The sequence below is a fragment of the Myotis nattereri genome (assembly GCF_964212035.1).
Source record: "Myotis nattereri genome assembly, chromosome: X".
Lineage (NCBI taxonomy): Eukaryota > Metazoa > Chordata > Mammalia > Chiroptera > Vespertilionidae > Myotis > Myotis nattereri.
In genome coordinates this window covers 142,985,205-143,007,536 of record NC_138078.1, presented here as the reverse complement: position 1 = coordinate 143,007,536, position 22,332 = coordinate 142,985,205, and the positions used below count along the sequence as shown (strand labels likewise).

Below are 22,332 nucleotides of genomic sequence, written 5' to 3'. Positions count from 1 at the left end.
CGCTAGGTTCTCCAGCCAGGTTGTGTGTCCATGTTCTCTCGCTTGGTCCTCCAGCCAGGTTGTGTGTCCATGTTCTCTCGCTAGGTTCTGCAGCCAGGTTGTGTGTCCATGTTCTCTCGCTAGGTTCTCCAGCCAGGTTGTGTGTCCATGTTCTCTCGCTAGGTTCTCCAGCCAGGTTGTGTGTCCATGTTCTCTCGCTAGGTTCTCCAGCCAGGTTGTGTGTCCATGTTCTCTCGCTAGGTTCTCCAGCCAGGTTGTGTGTCCATGTTCTCTCGCTAGGTTCTCCAGCCAGGTTCTGTGTCCATGTTCTCTCGCTAGGTTCTCCAGCCAGGTTGTGTGTCCATGTTCTCTCGCTAGGTTCTCCAGCCAGGTTGTGTGCCCATGTTCTCTCGCTAGGTTCTGCAGCCAGGTTGTGTGTCCATGTTCTCTCGCTAGGTTCTCCAGCCAGGTTGTGTGTCCATGTTCTCTTGCTAGGTTCTCCAGCCAGGTTGTGTGTCCATGTTCTCTCGCTAGGTTCTCCAGCCAGGTTGTGTGTCCATGTTCTCTCGCTAGGTTCTCCAGCCAGGTTGTGTGTCCATGTTCTCTCGCTAGGTCCTCCAGCCAGGTTCTGTGTCCATGTTCTCTCGCTAGGTCCTCCAGCCAGGTTGTGTGTCCATGTTCTCGTGCTAGGTTCTCCAGCCAGGTTGTGTGTCCATGTTCTCGAGCTAGGTTCTCCAGCCAGGTTGTGTGTCCATGTTCTCGCGCTAGGTTCTCCAGCCAGGTTGTGTGTCCATGTTCTCTCGCTAGGTTCTCCAGCCAGGTTGTGTGTCCATGTTCTCTCGCTAGGTTCTCCAGCCAGGTTGTGTGTCCATGTTCTCTCGCTAGGTTCTCCAGCCAGGTTCTGTGTCCATGTTCTCTCACTAGGTTTTCTCGCCAGGTTCTGTGTTTTATTGTCTTGTTACATCTGTATCTATCACTCTGTCAATAACTTTGGTTAGAATTGCCAGCTTAGCAAATAAGACTTCCAATTCATGAGTGCTGATGTCTTTCCATTTCTTAGGTCATCTTTAATTTCTTTCAGCAATTCTTTATAGTTTTCAGTGCACAAGTCATGCACCTCCTTGTCTAAATTTATTCCTGGGTATTTTATTTCTTTTGATGCTATTTTAAATAGACTTGTTAATTTCACTTTTGATTTTTCATTGCTAGTCTATAGAAATACAACTTTTGTGTGTGGGGGGGAGGTTCTTGTATCCTGAAACTTTATTGAATCCATTTATTAACTTTAATCTTTTGTGGATTCATTAGGGATTTCTAATATACTAGGGGCCCGGTGCATGAAATTCATGCACTGGGGGGGAGTCCTTCAGCCCAGCCTGCCCCCTTTCACATACTGGGAGCCCTCAGGGGATGTCTTACTGTTGGCTTAGGCCTGCTCCCTGCTCCCCTAGGAGACGGCTCCACCCCTTCCCAGGCCTGAGGCCTCTGGCCGAGGCTTCTGGCCTGGGCAGGGGACCCCCAGCTCCCTCCAATCACTGGCTCCACCCTTGCCCCCTCCGATTACCGGCTCCACCCCAGCCCAGGCCTGAGATCACCAGCTCCACCCTGCCCAGGCTATGCCTGGGTAAGGGACCCCAACCCCCTCTGATCGCTGGCTCTGCCCCAGCCCCCTTCCATCACCAGCTCCACCCCTGCCCCCTCCCATTGCTGGCTCCACCCCTGCCCCTTCAATCACCAGCTCTGCCCCTGCCCAGGCCTGAGGCCTCAGGTTTGGGCAGGGGACCCCCAGCCCCCTCCAGTCACCGACTCCACCTCTGCCCAGGCCTGAGGCCTCTGGCCAAGGCCTCTGGCCTGGGCAGGGGACCCCTAGCCCCCTCCCATCCCCGGCTCTGCCCCTTCCCCGTCCCATCCCCGGCTCCACCCCTTCCCCCTCAAATCGCTGGCTCTGCCCCTGCTCCCTCCAATCGCTGGCTCTGCCCCAGCCCCCTCTGATCACTGGCTCCATCCCTGCCCAGGCCTGAGGCCTCTGGCCTGGGCAGGAGACCCCCAGCCCCCTCCGATCGCCAGCTCTGCCCCAGCCCAGGCCTGAGATCGCCGGCTCCACCCCTGCCCAGACCTGAGGCCTCTGGCCTGGGCAGGGGACCCCCAACCCGCTCCGATTGCCAGCTCTGCCCCAGTCCCCTCCCATTGCTGGCTACGCCCCTGTCCTGGCCTGAGATCGCCGGCTCCACCCCTTCCCAGGCCTGAGGCCTCTGGCCTGGGCAGGGGACCTCCAGCCCCCTCGGATCACTGGATCCACCCTCTGCCCAGGCCTGAGATCACCAGCTCTGCCCCCCCCAGTCCCCTCTGATCACCAGCTCTGCCCCAGGCCCCTCCCGTTGCCGGCTCCACTCCTGCCCATGCCTGAGGCCTCAGGCCTGGACAGGAGACCAGCCCCCTCCTATCACAGGCTCCGCCCTTGCCTCCTTTGATCACCGGCTCCCCCCCTGCCCCCTCCAATTGCCGGCTCTGCCCCTGCTCCCTTTGATCGCTGGCTCTGCCCCTCAGCCCCCCCCCCCTCCTCCTCCGCCACCTGCCTGGCCAACAGGCCTGGACACTTCAGCTGCGGGGCTGAGGGGGGTGGGCGCCGCCATCTTGTGGTTATGGGCGCTGCCATCTTTTGTGATGGAGTGATGGTTGATTTGCATATTATTCTTTTATTAGATAGGATGAGATAATGTCATCTGAAAATAGAGATAGTTTTACTTCTTCCGTTCCAATTTGGATGTCTTTTATTTCTTTTTCTTTCCTTATTATTCTGGATAGAACTTCTCTTACAACCTTGAATAGAAGCAGTGAAGGCAAACATTGTTGTCTTGTTCTGATGTTAGGGGAAAAGTTTTTATCTTCCACCACTGAGTATGACATTAGCTTTAGGTATTTTCTAAATGCCCTTTATTATGTTGTGGAAATTTATGTTGGATTTTGTTGATTTTTTTTTTTATGCATCAACTGAGATGGTCATATTGGTTTTTATTTTTAGTTCACTAATGTGGTGTTGATTAATCACTTTTCTTTTTTTAATATATTTTGTTGATTTTTTACAGAGAAGAAGGGAGAGGGATAGAGTTAGAAACATCGATGAGAGAGATCGATCAGCTGCCTCCTGCACACCCCCCACTGGGGATGTGCCTGCAACCAAGGTACATGCCCTTGACCGGAATCGAACCTGGGACCCCTCAGTCCGCAGGCCGATGCTCTATCCACTGAGCCAAACCGGTTCGGCGATTAATCACTTTTCTTATGTTGAACCACCCACCATTGCATTCCTGTGATAATTCTACCTGGACATGGAATGGAATGTTTATACTATACTCTTGGATTCATTTTGCTATAATTCTTATGAGGATTTTGCATCCATATTGGTAAAGAATATTGCTCTGTAATTTTTTTCTTGTGGTATATATATCAGGATTTAGTGTCAAGGTAATGCTGACCTTGTAGGATAAGTTGGGAAGTTTTCTCTCCTTTTCTGTCTTTTGGAACAGTTTGGAAAAGATTGGCATTAGTCTTTCTTTAAATATTTTGTAAAGGAGAGATCCAAGATGGTGTCAGAGTAGGTGTACACTCACCTCCTCCAAAAACCAAACTGGAATTACAACTAAGATATAGAACAGTTAACCCGAGTAACCAACCAAAGACTAGCTGAACAGAAGTCTTATAACCAAGGATTTATAGAAGAAGCCACATCAAGACTGGTAGGAAGCACAGATACTCAAAAAGGGCTGGTCCTGTTCTCATGGGGCAGGCCTGAGAATCTGGAGGGATATCTCAGCAGCAAATTTTCTCCCTGAGGAGTGAGAGGTCCCAACCCCATACTGGGCTTCTCAGCCCACAGCACCAGAGCCAGGAAAATATCCCACATAGCATCTGGCTGTGAAAATCAGTGGGAATTCTAACTGCCAGGAATTGGCAGGAACCTGCTAGAAACCAAGGCACCCTCTTAAAAGGCCAGCACACAAAAATCTCATCCACAACCACACACCCTGGGCTCTGGTGATGGGAGGGCAGAGTAGACTAGAGTCACGTGGGGAGAGGCAGGGGTTTGTGGCTCTTGGGAGAGAGCTGAAGGGACAGCCACCAGGATCCCTGTCCTGAGTCCCTCTCCCATACCATAGAAGTCATCTTTCTTGAATGGAGTACTCCCTTACAGCATCAGCCTGGGAGAATGCACTAGCCCTACCCTCTGGACTCATTGCCACCTCACCCTGCAGAGCTGACACTCTGCTGAGGAATCAACTGTCTGGGAAGGGGTGTAGAGATCCGGGGAGGCTCAGACAGTGTCAGTGATTGAGTTTGGTGCCTCTGGAGACAGAGCCTTCCCCCAAGCCTGACTGATGCTCCCCATCATGGGAGATCCACTGGCCCCACCCTCCCAACTCTCAGCAGCCCCGCCTGGCTGAGCTTGAACTCCTGGCAGAATCTGGAACACAATGAGTTGTGTGGCTCAAGGACAGGGGCCATTTTCCCCTCAAACACCTGATTGGTATTGAGCCCTCCCTTCACAGGGCCAAATCTTGGCCCGTTTGGGCCTGATAAACTCTGCTGGCCTCACCCTGACAATTTTGTGAGACCCTGCCCTTCCACAAAGGTCAATGGGCACCTGGAGGATGGCAACTAGACTTGGTATACCCTGGGACATTTGCTAAGTGGCCACAGACCCAGCACTGACACCAAGATTGAACCTGTATCAATCTGGTGAACACTACCTTCCCCTACCTGGTGACTCAGAGTCCCTTCCCCATGAAACTCTAGTACCACCAGAGACACTTTAAGTGACTGAGCCAAACAGGCTGCCAGGAGGTAGAGGAAGACAGAGGCAGATCTCAGATGCCTTGGACCTTTTACTGACCTGCCCCCTGGTGGAAGCCAGCCTTGGTTTACAGCTTGGTCCTTCCTATGCACACCAAGGCCCATTAGAGACAGCCACAAACTGTACTTCCAAACAGGTTGCCCAAGGCCAGTCACAGGCAGCATCTGGCATTGGCCTGCACGAGAGTCCTCCCAAGAGCCCCCAGAGCAAATACACCTGCTTCAAACAACATCAGAGCAGGATTGAATTAACTGCACAAGTGGCACATCTAAAGGGAGATGTCAACAGACACCAGGCCCTGCTGAGGCGAACCAGCACCCGCACTCATGCACTGTAGTCATGTTCAGTCTCCACAGTCAGCCAGCCTATGGGTTGACCCCATGCACAGACAGGCCAACAGCAATCAAGACTCAATTACAATAGGAAGGCTTACATAACCCATAGAAGGGACATTCCTGTAGCACTTTGCTTGGGTGATCAGGAAGACTGTGCTATTGAGCCTCATAGGACAGAAACAAATACAGAAGCAGCCAAAAATGGGTAGACAAAGAAACATGCCCCAACAGTTATAATAAGACAAAGAAGGAAACTACATAATAATAAAGGGATCAATTCAACAAGAGGATATAACCCTTGTAAACATTTATTCATCCAACATAGGAGCACCTAAATACATAAAGCAAATCTTGATGGACATAAATGGAGATACTGACAATAATACAATCATAGTATGGGACTTCAACAACCCATTGACATCAATGGATAGAGCTTCCAGACAGAAAGTCAACAAGGAAACAACTGCCTTAAATGACGCACTAGATCAGATGGATTTACTTGATATCTTGAAAGCATTTCACCACAAAGCAGCAGAATATACATTCTTTTCAAAGTGCACATGGACAACCAAAGGACTTGTATGCATGCATATAAGCATAACCAATGGACATAAGACACTGGGGGGTAGGGGAGGCCAGGGGATTGTCAAAGGCGGGGGGGAAAAAAAGGAGACATATGTAATACTCTTTGTAATACTTTAAGCAATAAAAAAAAAAAGAAGAAGAAGAAGAAGAAGAAGAAGAAAAACAAAACAAAACAAAGTGCACATGGAACATTTTCTAGGATAGACCACATTTTAGGACACGAAACAAGTCTCAATAAATTTAAGAAGATTGAAATCATAGCAACATCTTCTCTGACCATAACGATATGAAACCAGAAATCAATCACAAGAAAAATATGAAAAACACAAACGCCTAGGTTAACAATGAGATAAAGGAAGAAATCAAAAGATACCTTGAAACAAATGAAAATGGGAACACAACAACCTAATATTTATGGGACGCAGTGAAAACATTCCTAAGAAGGAAATTCATAGCATTACAGGCCTACCTGAAAAAGCAAGAAAATTTTCAAATAAACATTCTAACTTAACACTGAAAGAAACTAGAAAAAGAGCAATCAAAGCCCAAAGTGAGTAGAAGAAAAGAAAAAATAAGTATCAGAGCAGAAATAAACAAAATAGAGTCTAAAAAAATCAATGAAACCAAAAGTTGGTTCTTTGAAAAGATAAACAAGATTGACAAACCTTTTTTTTTTTTTCTTAATCCTCGCCTGAGGATATTTTTCCATTGATTCTTGGAGAGAGTGGAAGAGACAGGGAAAGACAGAGAGAAACATTGATGTGAGAGAAACATATCAATTGGTTGCCTCCTGCATGAGCCACTACCAAGGCCCAGGCCGGGGAGGAGGTATGTGCCCTTGACCGTAATCTAACCCAGGACCCTTTGGTCCACAGGCCTACGATCTACCACTAAGCCAAACCAGCTAGCGCAAGATTGATAAACCTTTAATCAAGCTCATCAAAAAAGAGAGAGGATCCAACTTTTAAAAATTCTTCATAATACTGTAACTCGGATGTGTGATTCAGGGTGGGGCAAAGGTAGGTTTATAGTTGAGTACATGAAACAGAGTTCATCGTATTATTATTATTTATTAAGTATTGCATTATTTCCCATATGAACAACTGTTAACCTATTTTTGCCCCATCTTGTATAACAAACACATTGATTCTTATTTCAGTGTATTCAAATATAGAATGCCAGGTATTTTATGAGAGATGATTTTCAACTTTCTTTGCACTGTATACCATGTTTTAATTCTAGGCCTTTGGAATTGGCATTACTACCATACTTCTCAAACTGTGTTCCTTTTCCCTTAAATATGTCATGTGCTTTTCTCTAGAATGTAGACGCGTCAAGGTCCTAAATTTCACATGTTGGATATTAACATTTTTCTCATAAATTCATACATAAGGAATCATTCATTAATGCCCAGCAGTTCACACATGCACACAGAGCCCAGAGTATTTTTTAAATTTATTGGGGTGACATCAGTTAGAGCATTTGACTGCAGAGCCCACATTCTTGGAAGACCATTGAGACCAGTGTGGTAAGCTGCCGATTCCCAGTCCTCTTTCCTAGCTGGCTCTGCCCTAAGCTAGTGCTTCTCCAATTTTATGTTCTGATTCAGTAGATTTAGAATAAGGCCAAGATATTACATTTCTAATTGCTCCCAAGTGATGCTGATGCTACTGGTCTGTGGCCCACCCCTAGCGGGCTTCCTCAACATTGGTGAACATTTTTTTTAATGTATTTTATTGATTTTTTTACAGAGAGGAAGAGAGATGGATAGAGAGCTAGAAACATCGATGAGAGAGAAACATCGATCAGCTGCCTCCTGCACATCTCCTACTGGGGATATGCCCACAACCAAGGTACATGCCCTTGACCGGAATCGAACCTGGGACCTTTCAGTCCGCAGGCTGACGCTCTATCCACTGAGCCAAACCGGTTAGGGCAACATTGGTGAACTTTTTATGGGGCCCAAAATAGACTACTTTACCTGCCCAGACCCGATTTCCCTTGCTCCATTCCTCTTCCTGGTATTTTTCTCCTTTTTGAACTCTATCCTGACATCTGTCTAGCCAAAATGGTTTTGAATGTTGGATGCTTTTGAGAAACGCACAAAGGAAAACATGACTGGGAGGAATTGCTTTTTGCTCTGTCTTCACTTTCCACGTATCTGTGCTAATCCCTCTCTACAGGTCTTCTTTGGCAATGTGGATTCGTCTGGAATAAAACACAATATTTTTAACCCTCCAATTATTGCTCGGTACATCCGTTTGCACCCAACACACTACAGCATCCGCAGCACTCTCCGCATGGAGTTGATGGGCTGTGATTTAAACAGTAAGTGCCATGTCATCCCATATCCTTCCATCTCCCAACCATGAATAGAATAATTAATAGTCCTAGTTTTCCAGAGGCTGCGGATTTTCTCAGCACATAGAACTATTAATGCTAAAACCAGCAGAGTCCTGGGAAAACCCAGGACTTGGTCATTCTTTTTTAAAAATATGTATTTGTATTGATTTCAGAGAGGAAGGGAGAGGGAGCGAGAGAAAAACATCAATGATGAGAGAGAATCATTGATCAGCTGCCTCCTGCACACCCCACACTGGGAATCGAGCCCACAACCCTGACCTGGAATCGAACAGTGACCTCCTGGTTCATAAGTCAGTGCCCAACCACGGAGCCACTCCAGCCGGGCAAGAATTTGTCATTCTAACCATGGGATTCCCCATGGGCAGCCACCTCCTACTGTAGTATTAACAAGGCAAATAAATCAAAGTCAAAGCTGAGCAGATCTGACCAGAAAAAAAGGGGGGCATGTTACCAATAACAGAATCAATGCAAAAGTTAATTCCTGGGAAGTGAAGTCATGATGACAGTAGTCCTCAAGTGTCAGTGGAGGCGGGCTAGTGGGACCAGGGCTGCATCTTGTCCCTGTGATTACATTCTCCTTTCGTTTCCTTCAGGCTGCAGCATTCCACTAGGAATGGAAAATAAAACAATATCAGACGCACAGATTACTGCCTCCTCCTACTTAAACAATGTGTTTGCCACCTGGTCTCCTCCACAAGCCCGACTTCACCTCCAGGGGAGGACTAATGCCTGGAGACCCCGGGTAAGAGGCAACAAATGTTCTATTCAACTGCGGCAGCGTGGGAAGTAGCGGTTGGGAAGGAATGAAGAAAGCCCTTGACTGTTTCCGCAGAGGTATTTGTGTCACCTGGTTGTTCCCCAAGAGTGTCAAGGAAGGTTGACTGTGGGCAGAAAAACCCACAGATATTTAGCGGTGTCAAACACACAGCATTCATCGGGGGAAATGATCCCTAACTGGAAACGGAATCTGTAGATGCAGTTCTAGGCTAATATCTGTCATAGAATTCTAGCTGAAGTCCAGTTTCACAGAAAGAAGTATCAATAATTAGCTCTTTTTTTAAAAATATATTTTATTGATTTTTTACAGAGAGGAAGGGAGAGAGATAGAGAGCTAGAAACATCGATGAGAGAGAAACATCGACCAGCCGCCTCCTGCACATCCCCCACGGGGGATGTGCCCGCAACCCAGGTACATGCCCTTGACCGGAATCGAACCTGGGACCTCTCAGTCCGCAGGCCGATGCTCTATCCACTGAGCCAAACCGGTTTCGGCTCAATAATTAGCTCTTTATGCAGATTTCTCAGCGTCTCAAAGAAAAGGGTTACAGTCATGGAACAGTTCATTGGGCACAATTCTTTTCCAGAACCACTCAGTCTGTGAGTTTTCAACCACTGAATAGCTTTTGGGGATGAATGGAGTTAATGGTGTCTGCTCCTTTCGGGGGCTTAATTTATTTTATTTTTAAATATATTTTTATTGATTTCAGAGGGGAAGGGAGAGGGGGAGAGAGAGAAACATCAATGATGAGAGAGAATCATTGATTGGCTGCCTCCTGCACGCCCCACACTGAGGATCAAGCACGCAACCCAAGCATTTGCCCTGACTGGGAATTGAACCGTGACCTCCTGGTTCATAGGTTGGTGCTCAACCACTGGGCAACACCAGCCAGACTGGGGGCTTACTTTAAACAAAATAGGTTATATAACACATGGCTAAACTTAATAAATAGCCAATCTCTATATGGCTCATATATTCATCCATCAAACATTTACTAAATATCGATTCAATAGCTGACCCTGGGGATACTGAAATGAATCATGAAGAATGATGGCCCTCAAGTTACTCAGAGTCTAAGAAGGGGGACTGACAAAGACAATTAAAACGCAGAGTGTAGGTGCTGTGACGTGGTTAATAAGAAGGAATTCGGGATTTCTGGGAGCAAATCCTGACCAACGGGAAACTAGTCTAACTAGATTATTCCTCAGGTGAATAGTCCAGAAGAGTGGCTGCAAGTGGACTTCCGGAAGACAAGGAAAGTCACAGGAATAACCACCCAGGGTGCGAAATCTCTCCTTACCAGCATGTATGTGAAGGAGTTCCTCATCTCCAGCAGCCAAGATGGCCATAACTGGACTCCGTGTCTTCAGAATGGCAAAGTAAAGGTATGCTGCTCTCATGGGAAAGGCACAACCCTGACCGAGAGCGTGGCATTTAAGAGCACAACAAGGTTGATATAGGATCAAACTTTCAGGATAAACTTCACCGAGTATCTGTAGTAATAAGACACCATGAAAAGCATTTGGGGGGGACACAGTGACTCTAGGCAAGGATGTATAATCCCCAGAAAAGGGCAGAGTAGAGCCCAAAGTTGATTTTCCTCATGAATTTTCATGTCATCCAGGATTGTGGCAAGAAGCAGAGGGGTAAGGAAGAATGACAAGTATCTCCCAAAGGCTTCATGGTGTCTGTATCCCTCATCAGCAACTTAGATTCCTCATTGACCTTGAACTTTAGTGACCCAGACAGTCTTCCTTCTTGATATTGATTTGCTAGATACGTCAACAAATTATGCTAATTAGAGGACGTAGTGTACTAGTGAAGTCTTGCAATCTCATGAGTTATGAGGGGATGTATAATTCATCTCTATGGTGTCTTTTATCTTCTTTTTCACCAAGAATGATGTGGCCCTTACTAATCTCTCTAGTACAGTCTCTTGACACCTGCTCCTTTGCCCTCTAAGCTCCACCCAGAATAATAAACTCCCAGGCCCCTAAAAATTGCATGTTCCTTCTGACAACAGGCTTTTACACATACTGTTTCTTCTACCTGGAACGTTGTTTTTTCTAGGGATTTCCCACTGTCCCTGTCACCTTGTTCATCCTTTAAAAGTCTCAGATAAACATCATCTCCTCCAAGAATTCCCTGGCCTCTTAAGGCTGAATGAAAGACTTAGGGTATAGATAATATACATTCTGGAGGATATTCTGGATGAACTTTGAAAACATTATGCCGAGTTAAATAGGCCAGACATAAAAGGGCAAATATTGTATGATTCCATGTACACAAGTAGTAGTCAGGGTTCTCCAGAGAAACAGAACCAATAGGATGTGCACGTGTGTGCCTAGGTACATGGGAGTGTATGTATAAAGAGATTCATTATAAGGAATTGGCTCACAGGATTATGGAGGCTGACAAGTCCCCAGATCTACAGGGTGAATCCGAAAGCTGGACACCCAGGAGAGCCAATGGCCTAGTTCCCATTCGAGTCCATAAAATCACTTCTAAAAAGAGATTGAAAGTATGTGTGGCTAGAGGCCGCAGATTTGAAAAGGCATTTGTTTCTGGTGTAGGGGGTTACATATCTTGCAGGCTTTGTGATGAACAAAAAGAATTCAAATGGTGAAAATTAAGTGTCCTGTAAAAGCAAAAACAAATCACAAAATCACAAGAAACAACCCCCTTACTGGCCCATCTAGTAAGAAATAGATTGCACTTCACTTTATCAACAGTAGGGGGTACTCCTGGACTAAGAAACGTAATAGGTCGCCCAAACCTTTTATAAAACCACCTCTTATTGATAGAACGAGAAAAAATAAGGAATTTCTAAATGAACAGACAATGGCAGATGAGGTAAAGGGTTTATTGTTTGTCCTTGCTTTTTCATTCCCTCCTTCCTTGAAAACTCCATTGACTTTGGGCTTGGCAGTAGTACTCATTTTGACTAATGAAATGTAGTAGGTAGACATGACATACACCACTTCCAAACAGAAGCCTTCAGTGTGATTGCATGTTTGACTCATCTTGTGTCTCTGCCGTCTGCCATACGATAAAAATGTGGAAGAAATGAAAAAATTAGGAAATCAATTTGCAACTATCAGCATGCTATTGAATGCTTGCAGGGAACTTTAAGGGATGCCAAAACCACTGGTTGAAAGCCTGATGGGGAACTGAATATTTACATCGTTTCACAGATTGTTGGCCAGGAAAGGGAGATAGCTACCTCTATCACAGAGAGAGCTGGTGAACATCACTTTAACCAAGTGGTCAAACTCGTGTCAATAATGGGACCAACTGGTATTATGTGTCCCCTGATGCGGTGTGATGGGAAGGACGCATCACCTACTTAGTATTTGCACTGAAAATGTTTAACCAAAACCTAATAACGAGAAAACAGTCACACAAATTTAGAATGTAGGACATTCTATAGCACAATGGTGCTGGACGTTTTTAAAAATGCCAATGCCCCGCCCTAGCTGGTTTGGCTCAGTGGATAGAGTGTCGGCCTGAGGACTGAAGGGTCCCAGGTTTGATTCTGGTCAAGGGCACATGCCTGGGTTGCAGCCTTGATCCCCAGTGTGGGGCATGCAGGAGGCAGCCGATCAATGATTCTCTCTCATCATTGATGTTTCTCTCTCTCTCTCCCTCTCCTTTCCTCTCTGAAATCAATAAAAAAAAATATATTTTTTAAATGCCAATGCCCCAAATTTCCAAAGTAAATTTTCCAAATCCAAATAAGTAAATAAATAAATAAAGTCAATGTCATGAAGGTCAAAAAAAGACCAGAGAGTAGGAGTCTCTTCTAGATTAAAGAGATATGATAAATAAATGCAATGTGAGATCTTTTACTAAATTCTGGATTAGAAAACTATATGAAGACAACATTGTGATATCAATAATACATTTGTTGGGTATAATAATGTTATCCTGTGGTTATGTAAAAGAATGGCCTTAGTTTTATTTGGTAAATATATTTTTATTGATTTCAGAGAGGAAGGGTGAGGGAGAGAGAGAGAGAAACAACAATGATGAGAGAGAATCATTGATCAGCTGCCTCCTGCACGCCCCCCAATGGGGATCAAGCCTGCAACCTGGGCCTGTGCCCTTGACTGGGAATCAAACTGTCATCTCCTGGTTCACAGGTCAACACTCAACCACTGAGCAACACCGGCCGGGCAAGACATAGTATTTAAACCAAGACCCAAAGGATAAAAATGGGATAACAGGAGGGGTAAGAGCATTCTCAACACTGGAAACCACGTATACAAAGGCTCTCATGATAAAAGGAGTTGGGCTGAAACCGGTTTGGCTCAGTGGATAGAGCGTCGGCCTGTGGACTGAAAGGTCCCAGGTTCGATTCCGGTCAAGGGCATGTACCTTGGTTGCGGGCACATCCCCAGTAGGAGATGTGCAGGAGGCAGCTGATCGATGTTTCTCTCTCATCGATGTTTCTAACTCTCTATCTCTCTCCCTTCCTCTCTGTAAAAAATCAATAAAATATATTTTTTTAAAAAAAAGGAGTTGGCACTGTCCAGGACCTAAAGACGAAGGCCTCCACAGCAGCAAGCCGAGTGCCCTTAATTCTAGATGTCACACTCACTTCTCCTAGCCATGTTGGGAAAACATAATTTTTTTCCTGCCGGACAACAAATAAATGCTGTCATTCCTCTTTCAGGTTTTTCAGGGAAATCAAGACTCCCTCACACCCGTGGTGAATTCGCTAGACCCACCGCTCCTGACACGCTACCTGAGAATTCACCCCCGGAGCTGGGTGAACCACATTGCCCTGAGGCTGGAGATTCTGGGCTGTGAGACGCAGCAGCTGTCCTGAGCAGGACAAGAAATACAGTATGAGCCCTGCTGGCGTGGCTCAGTGGTTGAGCGTCGACCTAGGAACCCGGAGGTTACAGTTCGATTCCCGGTCAGGGCACAGGCCCAGGTTGCAGGCTCGGTCCCCAGTGGGGGGCCTGCAGGAGGCAGCCGATCCATGACTCTCTCTCCTCAGTGTTTCTGTCTCTCTTTCTCCCTTCCTCTCTGAAATCAATAAAAATATGTTTGAAAAACAGAAATAAAGTATGAGAACTTTGGCATTTTCAAGGGACTAGTTCTGAGACCATCATAAATTCTCCTGATCCAATGAAACCACTAAAACATAGAATTCCTGTCATAAAATGTAGTAAAATACAATGGTTTGTATAGTATAAAATCATAGGGTTGTCTTAAGTGCCCCTCCCACCGCTATTAACATGGCACCACTAGCATAACCAACCATCCCAGTTTGTCCTGGACTGTCCCGGTTAAAGCAAAGCCCTTGCCAGTCTCTTTGCCCCACCCTCCTGGGCCCAGAGCGTTCCCTAACTCCAGTCAACATGCCTCTCAGACTTGCCTTCTACCCGTGAGCCTGGCCTCTGGGTTACTTCGTGCCCTGCACTGCCCTTGGCACTATCATTTTCCTGTGTATTGAAAGGATGCAGCCTGGCCAGTGTGGCTCAGTGCTTGAGTGTTGACCTATGAACCAGGAGATGACAGTTCGATTCCTGGTCAGGCACATGCCCGGGTTGCAGGCTCGATCTCCAGTGTGGGGGGCGTACAGGAGGCAGCTGATGGATGATTCTCTCTCATCATTAATGTTTCTATCTCCTTCACCCTTCCTCTCTGAAATAAATAATTTTTAATATATTTATTGATTTCAGAGAGGAAGGCAGAGGGAGAGAGAGAGAGATAGAAAATCAATGATGAGAGAAAATCATGGATCAGCTGCCTCCTGCACACCCCATACTGAGGATCGAGCCCACAACCCAGGCATGTGCCCTTGGCCGGAATCGAACACAGGACCCTTCAGTCCACAGGTCGATGCTCTATCTACTGAGCCAAACCGGCTAGGGCTAAACATATATTTTTTTTAAAAAGAAACACAGTCCAAGCAGACACTGCCCTGAAGCTTCCCAAAGCACTTGTCATTAAGCCTGCACTTTAGGGGAGTGTTGCATACTATTTAATTCTTAAGCATTTCTGCAGCTGCTAGAAGACTGGTCTTTCCTTCCATGTAGTCAGGCAAAAAGATATATCTGAGGAAACCCATCTGGAAAGCATTCTCCTCTGACAAATGGGGCCCCTCCCACAGCCACCACTTCCTCCTCTGTAGAAAAACAATGTATCTAAACTTGGCAGAGGCTTGGAACATTGAAAATAAAACTCTCACTTTTTTATTATCCTGGTCAAACATGGAACAACACATTTGGGGATCAGATCATCACAGTCTGGAAGTTAAAAGGCAAGTCATTTTGACATCCTGCAAAATGGAGATAATATAAGAACGACTCCGTTAAAGTCTGGTTTTGCCTCCTTAAAAATAGATATCTTATTTAGCCATCTTGGGGCACTGTTAGTGGTATATTCTTACCTCAGAAACTAGTGTTCTAGCCCAGCCAGCATGGCTCAGTGGTTGAGCGTCGACCTATGAACCAGGAGGTCACGGTTCGATTCCAGTCAAGGGCACATGCCCAGGTTTCAGGCTCAATCAATAAAAGATTATAATAATGTTCTTTTTAATTATATTTTTATTCATTTCACAGAGGAAGGGAAAGGGAGAGAGAGATAGAAACATCAATGATGAGAGAGAATGATCGATCGGCTGCCTCTTACAGCCCCACCGGGGATTGAATCTGCAACTTGAGCATGAGCCCTTGACCAGAATCAAACCCGGGACCCTTCAGTCGGCAGGCCAGTGCTTTATCCACTGAGCTAAATCAGCTAGGGCTAAAACTAGTGTTCTTAAACTGAGGCTCATAGATGGGATTCAAGAGCCCCCAAATCCCCTGGATTAGGTACATTTATGTATGAATGCATATGTGTGTTTTCTGACAAGAGTGTCCAAAGACTTAAGAAGATTTTTAAGGGCACAGGGCTTTAGAAATATCAGAAAGATGTAGAAATGAAGCCATTTGGTCTTAATTCTAATCAACAAAAAATATAAGAGGTTAGGATCACTAATACAAGAATAAACTCTGTGTTTTGTGTACTTACAACTGTAAACCTCCCTTTGCCCCACCCTGCACAATCTCAGTCCACAACTGATCAAAGTGCAAATGATTTATGGTCCCATAAGGTTCTTTTAAGGTTAAAGGTTAACTTACAGGAATCAATAACTCATTTTGCTTTATAGCCTGGTAGAGAAGTTAACCCCAAAGGTGATATGGTTTTATTTCTGTAAAAGGTTAAACACTCATGTCTAATTTATTAATTTTTTTACAGGTTCCAAAGGGAAATGCTACTGAGTATTTCATCGATTCACAGTTAACAGTTTTGTGAGAGGATCTTCAGGGAGCTTTGTGCCACAAAGTGCATTATAAAAGGCAATCGCTACTCATGCTATCTTTGATGAAATCTGAAATAGTATAATTTAATAATCTGGTTTTGACATTCTTTTCCCATTGACTATATATACATCTCTAGTTCTCCAATGTTCTTGGAACCAGCTTTTTTGTCTTCCTGCCGATTTCCTAAATAAGCAGTTAAATAAGACATTGACACATAAACAAATGGCCTTTGAGAGTTGTGTTTTACCCTTGAAATAAAAATGTAAATGATGATATTTTTAAAAAGAAAGGCACTGCCCGGTCAGTGTGGCTCAGTGCTTGAGCACCAAACTATGAACCAGGAGGTCACGGTTGGTTCAATTCCTGGTCAGGGCACAGGCCCAGGAGGCAGGCTCGATCCCCAATGTGGGGAGTGCAGGAGGCAGCTGATCAATGATTCTCTCATCATTGATGTTTCTATTTCTCTCTCCTTCTCCCTTCCTCTCTGAAATCAATAAAAACATTTTTTTAAAAATATTTTTATTGATTTCAGAAAGGAAGGGAGAGGGAGAAGGAGATAGAAACATCAAAGATGAGAGAGAATCATTGATCAGCTGCCTCCTGCATGCCCCCTACTGGGGATCAAGCTGGCAACCTGGGCATGTGCCCTTGACTGGAATCGAACCTGGGACCCTGCAGTCCGCAGGCTGATGCTCTATCCACTGAGCCAAACCGGCCAGGGCAATAAAAACATTTTTAAAAATAAATAAATTACTGAGTTAGAAAACCATATTAAATTGAACTCACAGTAAAAAGTGATATAGCCAAAATAAAATTTTTAAAATTAAAAATGAAGTCTTGATCCAGAAGAGCTTATATAGAGGGAGACTGAGAGAGCAATGGGGAATTTCTGTCCAACAAGTATAGTTTCAGTTATGCTACATGAATAAGTACTAGAGATCTGACATACAGCATAGTTTCTATAGGTAATAAGGTATTGTGCCCTTCAAAAGTTGTTAAGGGGATAGAGCTCATGTTCAGTGTTCTTACCATGATAAGAAATTGAAAGTCCTGAAGGAAAGATCAGAATGAATGTGGTCAAATAAAACAATATAAAAATTTTTACTTGAGATAAAATAAGAATAATAATAAATGTGAATCTTCAGATCAAATAGAGTCTCTTAGTACAAGGAAGGATTAAGGAAAGACCAGAACAGAACATAGCCAAGAAGCAACTGGATTTACACTAAGAATCCTTCAAAACAGCCAGGAATTGGTGGCTTTGGTTAACTCTGGAAATGGAAGCACAGGTGGCATGCTAAATTGCTTGAGGAACTGTTGAATTAGACAGTTAGAAAAGTAGTTTAATCCTACAGTTTACAATTTTCTATTCAGTTCCACACAGCAACACGAGTAGAAATTGATTCTCTCAAGACGTTAGGAGAGAGGATCTAAGAAAAGGGAGGCACCAGGCATGATCAAGAATGAGACGCTTACTCAGTTAGCATTCTCTCCTTCCTTACCTCACAGATAGGAGTTCCCATACCAGCAGGAGTAATTTACCCTGGTATTCATGAGGAGTCAGGGCTGCTGCTACACAATAGGGGCAGAGAGTAATACCTACACGGGGCACTCAAGGGAACGGGGGGTATTTCTGAGGACTAAGTGGAGCAGTGGGGACTGTGGCTTATCCCATTAACCCTCCTTTTATAAGTTTTCTAGAGATTGTGACCAATAAGAACCTTGGAGAAGATATCATATATGTTAAAAAATGCATTATCTAATGCAGGGGTCCTCAAACTTTTTAAACAGGGGGCCAGTTCACTGTCCCTCAGACCGTTGGAGGGCCGGACTATAGTTTAAAAAAAAAAAAACTATGAACAAATCCTTATGCACACTGCACATATCTTATTTTGAAGTAAAAAATCAAACGGGAACAAATACAATATTTGTATTTGCATGTGGCCCGCGGGCCGTACGTAGTTTGAGGACCCCTGATCTAATTTGTCATTAATCTTCTTTCTTTACAATATTTTGCCGTATGAAAGCTTTATATTTTTTATGCAATACATTTATCAGGATTTTCATGACTTTTTGGGTTTTATGACATGCTCAGAGTAGCTTCTTCCACATTGATTATAAAAACATTCACCCATAATTTATTTCAATACGTATAGGGTTTTACTTTTGTTTAGTTCTTAATCCATCTAAAATTTGTTTTTGTGCCTAGGGCTCTCACTTTAATGCATCCAAATGGGTAGCTAATCATTATGTTAAATCATCTTTTTTTCCTCTACTGGTGTAAAATGCCACCATTTTCATCTATTAAAGTCCCATATATACACTATTGTAAACTCTAGTAGCTACCATGTGGCAAATAAAATATCTTAGAATTCTTCACGTGTTAAGAGGATACAGCTACTGTAAGGATGGGTTTCAGAATCAACACAGATGTTTATGCATAGACAGAAAAAGATGTCTGTATGCCTAACTGTCAAATGGAGAGAGGCTGGGGAGGGTCAAATGCAGTAATGATGTCATAAGGAGTGGTAGAATTCTATTTGGAACTTCAGAGACGTAAGGGGTAGACTGTTACTAGCTTCTTCCGTTGTACTTTGAAGGCTGAGATCAAATTCACTGCTTCTTTGGATCCGTTGGTGGTAAGTCAATTTTCAGGTAAGTGGTTTCCCACCTAACATGGCTGTCTTTGAACCCTATGACATAGTGGATGAGTGTATCAGTTATAAATGTCTTAAGTAACAGAAAACCCAAATTACAGCGACTCAAATAGGGGGTTATCTTTCTCACACAAGCAGTCTCGAGGTAGGCAAATGGACATGTTGGTTTAGTGGCCTGAAGTTGTCAGAGCCAGAATGGATGTCACTTTCTTGACCTTTTTCTCATGTGCATTGCTTCATGGTCACAAGATGGCTGCTCCAACTTCGGCTAACACTTCAACAATGGACAAGGCAGCACAAAAATGGCAGCACCTTCTCTTTGATCAATACAGCAAAAAGTCTTCCCAGAAGCTACCCATCAGATTTCTGTTTGTTTCTTTGTCTCCATTTTGGCAGCCTCCCTGTGTTTGTTTCTATGTATTAGGTACAGCTGCTACGTCTCCCAGGCTTGGTAGAGTGGCCTAATGTAGTAGGTGTTCTGTAGGGTCCAATGACACAGCCTCCCCAATCACCCAAGCTGGGCATTCAAGGCGTGTGCCCCAGTGTGGGCTGTGTACACCCTCCTTTTGTAGTTGAGCCTTGATTGCTGTTGGCATGTCAACGGGAGGAACTCACCCCCTGGCCAATCAGCTACAAGGACAGGCTGGGACCATCAGCCAACAACTCTAAGCACCTACCATTGTGGAGGATCCCTGTGCATGGTCCCATCCCACAGAGAAGAGCTTACTTCAGCGGGGCTTCTGTGCTCACTGAGTCTGCTCCTTGAGTGTGTCACTTATGGAGGTGGTTGAGTGGTAATGCTCTGGGGCATGGTCTAAAGTTGTCCATTGGGTGCACTGGTTCTGGGGCCTCCTGAGAGGTGCAGGCCAAGGTCAGCCACTGCCTGTGTTCTGCTCAGGACCACCCAGCATGAGCTACAAAGTGATCTGCAGATGGCTGCTACTTCTTCTGGGCTTGTAGATACCCAGGAGAGGCCAAGCTGCAAACAAAGGCTGGCTGCTCCTGATACCAGGGCTGATGCCACTTAGAAAGAAGAAGTAAGAGACACACCGAGGCCAGCAGCTGCTTGCTTGAGATATTTTTAGGAAATCTGAAGCATGAGTCAGGACAGGTCATTGCTGTGGAAAAGCCACTGGAAACAGCTTGGGTGGTTCCAAAATGGGGGGGGGGGGCACTTTAAGAATCACTAGGCTGGGGAAAACAGTGTGAGCCCAGTTAATGGAGTCTCAGATGCCAGCTCTGTGGGGGGAGGGCTCATCAAAGGAACAATGGCCTCTGCCAGCACTTCTGTCTGGGAGAAAGCTGCCCCCACACACACACCAGGTCTTACCCTGATGCCAGACAATTCAGTTTCTCCCCATATGTCTGTGGGGCCTCTCTAGCTTCTGCCCAACTCTGGAGCTCAGAGGGAGTGAGTCTGAGTTGTTCAGTGTGTAGCCGTTTAAGAGGAACTGCCTGGCCCTACCTGATTTGGCTCAGTGGATAGAGCGTCAGCCTGCGGACTGGAGAGTCCCGGATTCAATTCCAGTCAAGAGCACATGCCTGGGTTGCAGGCTTGGTCCCCAGTAGGGGGCATGCAGGAGGCAGCGGATCAATGATTCTTTCTCATCCTTGATGTTTCTATCTCTCCCATCCTCTCTGAAAATCAATAAAACTGATATTTTTAACAAAACTAACCCATCATTTTGTAACTTTTCAGACAAAGCTGCCTTGGAAAGAGCCTAGGAAAAACATCCATCTTCCCTTAGCTGAGCGAGTGCAGCTCAGCGGCCCTTGGGAGAATCCATGAACCTCCAGAAGTTGCTGATTGTTGGATTTCTGCTATGCTCTCTAACTTGCTTCTTGGAACCTCTGGTTTCCTCTTTGTCATCTTTAACTGCTTATAGACTACAAGAGGAGGAAGGATCAAAACCCCTCTCAAGGGGTTTGTCTGTTGTTAGAATGAATGTTCCTGTCTTCCTAAGACATAACATGCATGCCTCAGGTCAGTATTTAAAAGTAATGTTCACTTCCTAAAGAAAACACCCACTATCTCGAGCCTTACCTTAATCAGTAGACTCCCTCTGAAGCTCCTTCTGCCAGTTTCCCTGGCCCCTTCCCCCTTTGGATGCTGGTGGCCTTCTCCTTTCTCTTTCTGGGACACTTACTACCAATTTGACTCATAAAGAGGCAAAGATTATATCCATCGGTGGCTGCCTTTTAAAATATATATATTTTTTTATTGATTTCAGAGATGAAGGGAGAGGGAGAGGGAGAGAGAAACATCAATGGTGAGAGAGAATCATGGATCAGCTGCCTTCTGCACGCTCCCTATTGGAGATTGAGCCCATAGCCCGGGCATGTGCCCTTGACCAGAATCAAACCTGGGACCCTTAAGTTGGCAGGCTGATGCTCTATCCACTGAGACAAACCAGCTAGGGCTGTGGATACTTTTAAATTATTATTATTATTTTTAACTAGAGGCCCAGTGCACAAAATTTGAGCCTGGTCTGCATCCTCTCCAATCCAGGATTCCTCCCACAATCCGGGACCGCTGGCTCTTAACTGCTCACCTGCCTGCCTGCCTGATGCCCCTAACTGCTCCCCTGCCTGCCTGATTGTCCCTAACCACCTCTGTCTGCTGGCCTGATCACCCCTAACTGCTGGCCTGGTCGCCCCTATCTGCCCTCCCCTGCCGGCCTGGTCACCCCTAACTGCCCTCCCCTGCAAGCCTGGTTGCCCCTAACTGCCTTCCCCTGCTGGCCTGGTCACCCCTAACTGTTCTCCCCTGCCAGCCTGATCACCCCTAACGGCCTCTGCCTCTACCCCCAACACCGTGGCTTTGTCCGGAAGGACGTCTGGATGGATGTCCAGAAGATGTCTGGTCTAATTAGCATATTACCCTTTTATTAGTACAGATGTGGACCCCTTGAACATCTTAGAGGCAGCAAAGCAAAATAGATAAGGATATGGGCTTTGGCCAACTGTAAGAGCATTATACCTGGGACAACTATTTGAACTTGAATCAGTGTTGAAATCGAAGCGTCTTCATTTACATACTTGACCTCTCCTCAATGAAACTCTATGCTCTTTATGCAGAAAACTACAGGTCCTGGATGAGCAACTTCAAGGGTTACTTGCGGGATCTCATCAAGAGCTCCCTACCTCCGGCAGCCATTTTTGCCTTTCTTGTGAGCACCATACTAATGGGAACTCTTTGCTGCCTCACGTAAGCTGCTGTGGGATGAGGGGAGGGAGGAGAGAGGGAACCCCAGGAAGAGACAGGAACATTCAGATTCCACACCAGCCTGTGCATCGGTAACTCGGGGGAAATGATAAGGAATGTGATTCTGAAACCAAGGTGTGGTGTTTGAGTCCAAGTTCGTTGTCTTGCAAAACTGAAGATGGATTTGTAGACAAAAAATATGGTTAGCAGAAGCAAAGTTTATTGAGAGAAGCCAGCCCTGGAAAAGGTGCAGCTGGG

General features: G+C 45.3%; 2 protein-coding genes across 2 annotated transcripts in view; both read left to right on the top strand.

Moving 5' to 3' along the window:
* Positions 1-13,996, top strand: part of F8 (coagulation factor VIII) — a 102,013-nt gene extending 88,017 nt beyond the window's left edge. The window contains exons 23-26 of the mRNA XM_081115381.1: positions 7,935-8,079; positions 8,709-8,857; positions 10,102-10,278; positions 13,569-13,996. Coding sequence (XP_080971507.1) covers positions 7,935-8,079; positions 8,709-8,857; positions 10,102-10,278; positions 13,569-13,724 — 627 coding nt within the window. The 3' untranslated portion in view covers positions 13,725-13,996. The remainder of the gene's footprint in view (positions 1-7,934; positions 8,080-8,708; positions 8,858-10,101; positions 10,279-13,568) is intronic.
* Positions 13,997-20,654: 6,658 nt separating this feature from the next.
* Positions 20,655-22,081, top strand: SMIM9 (small integral membrane protein 9; the record flags this gene model as incomplete). Its single annotated transcript, XM_081081754.1, has 2 exons — positions 20,655-20,793; positions 21,948-22,081. The coding sequence occupies 2 exons, from the start codon at positions 20,655-20,657 to the stop codon at positions 22,079-22,081; spliced, it is 273 nt and encodes a 90-aa protein (XP_080937880.1).
* Between the last annotated feature and the right edge of the window lie 251 nt (positions 22,082-22,332).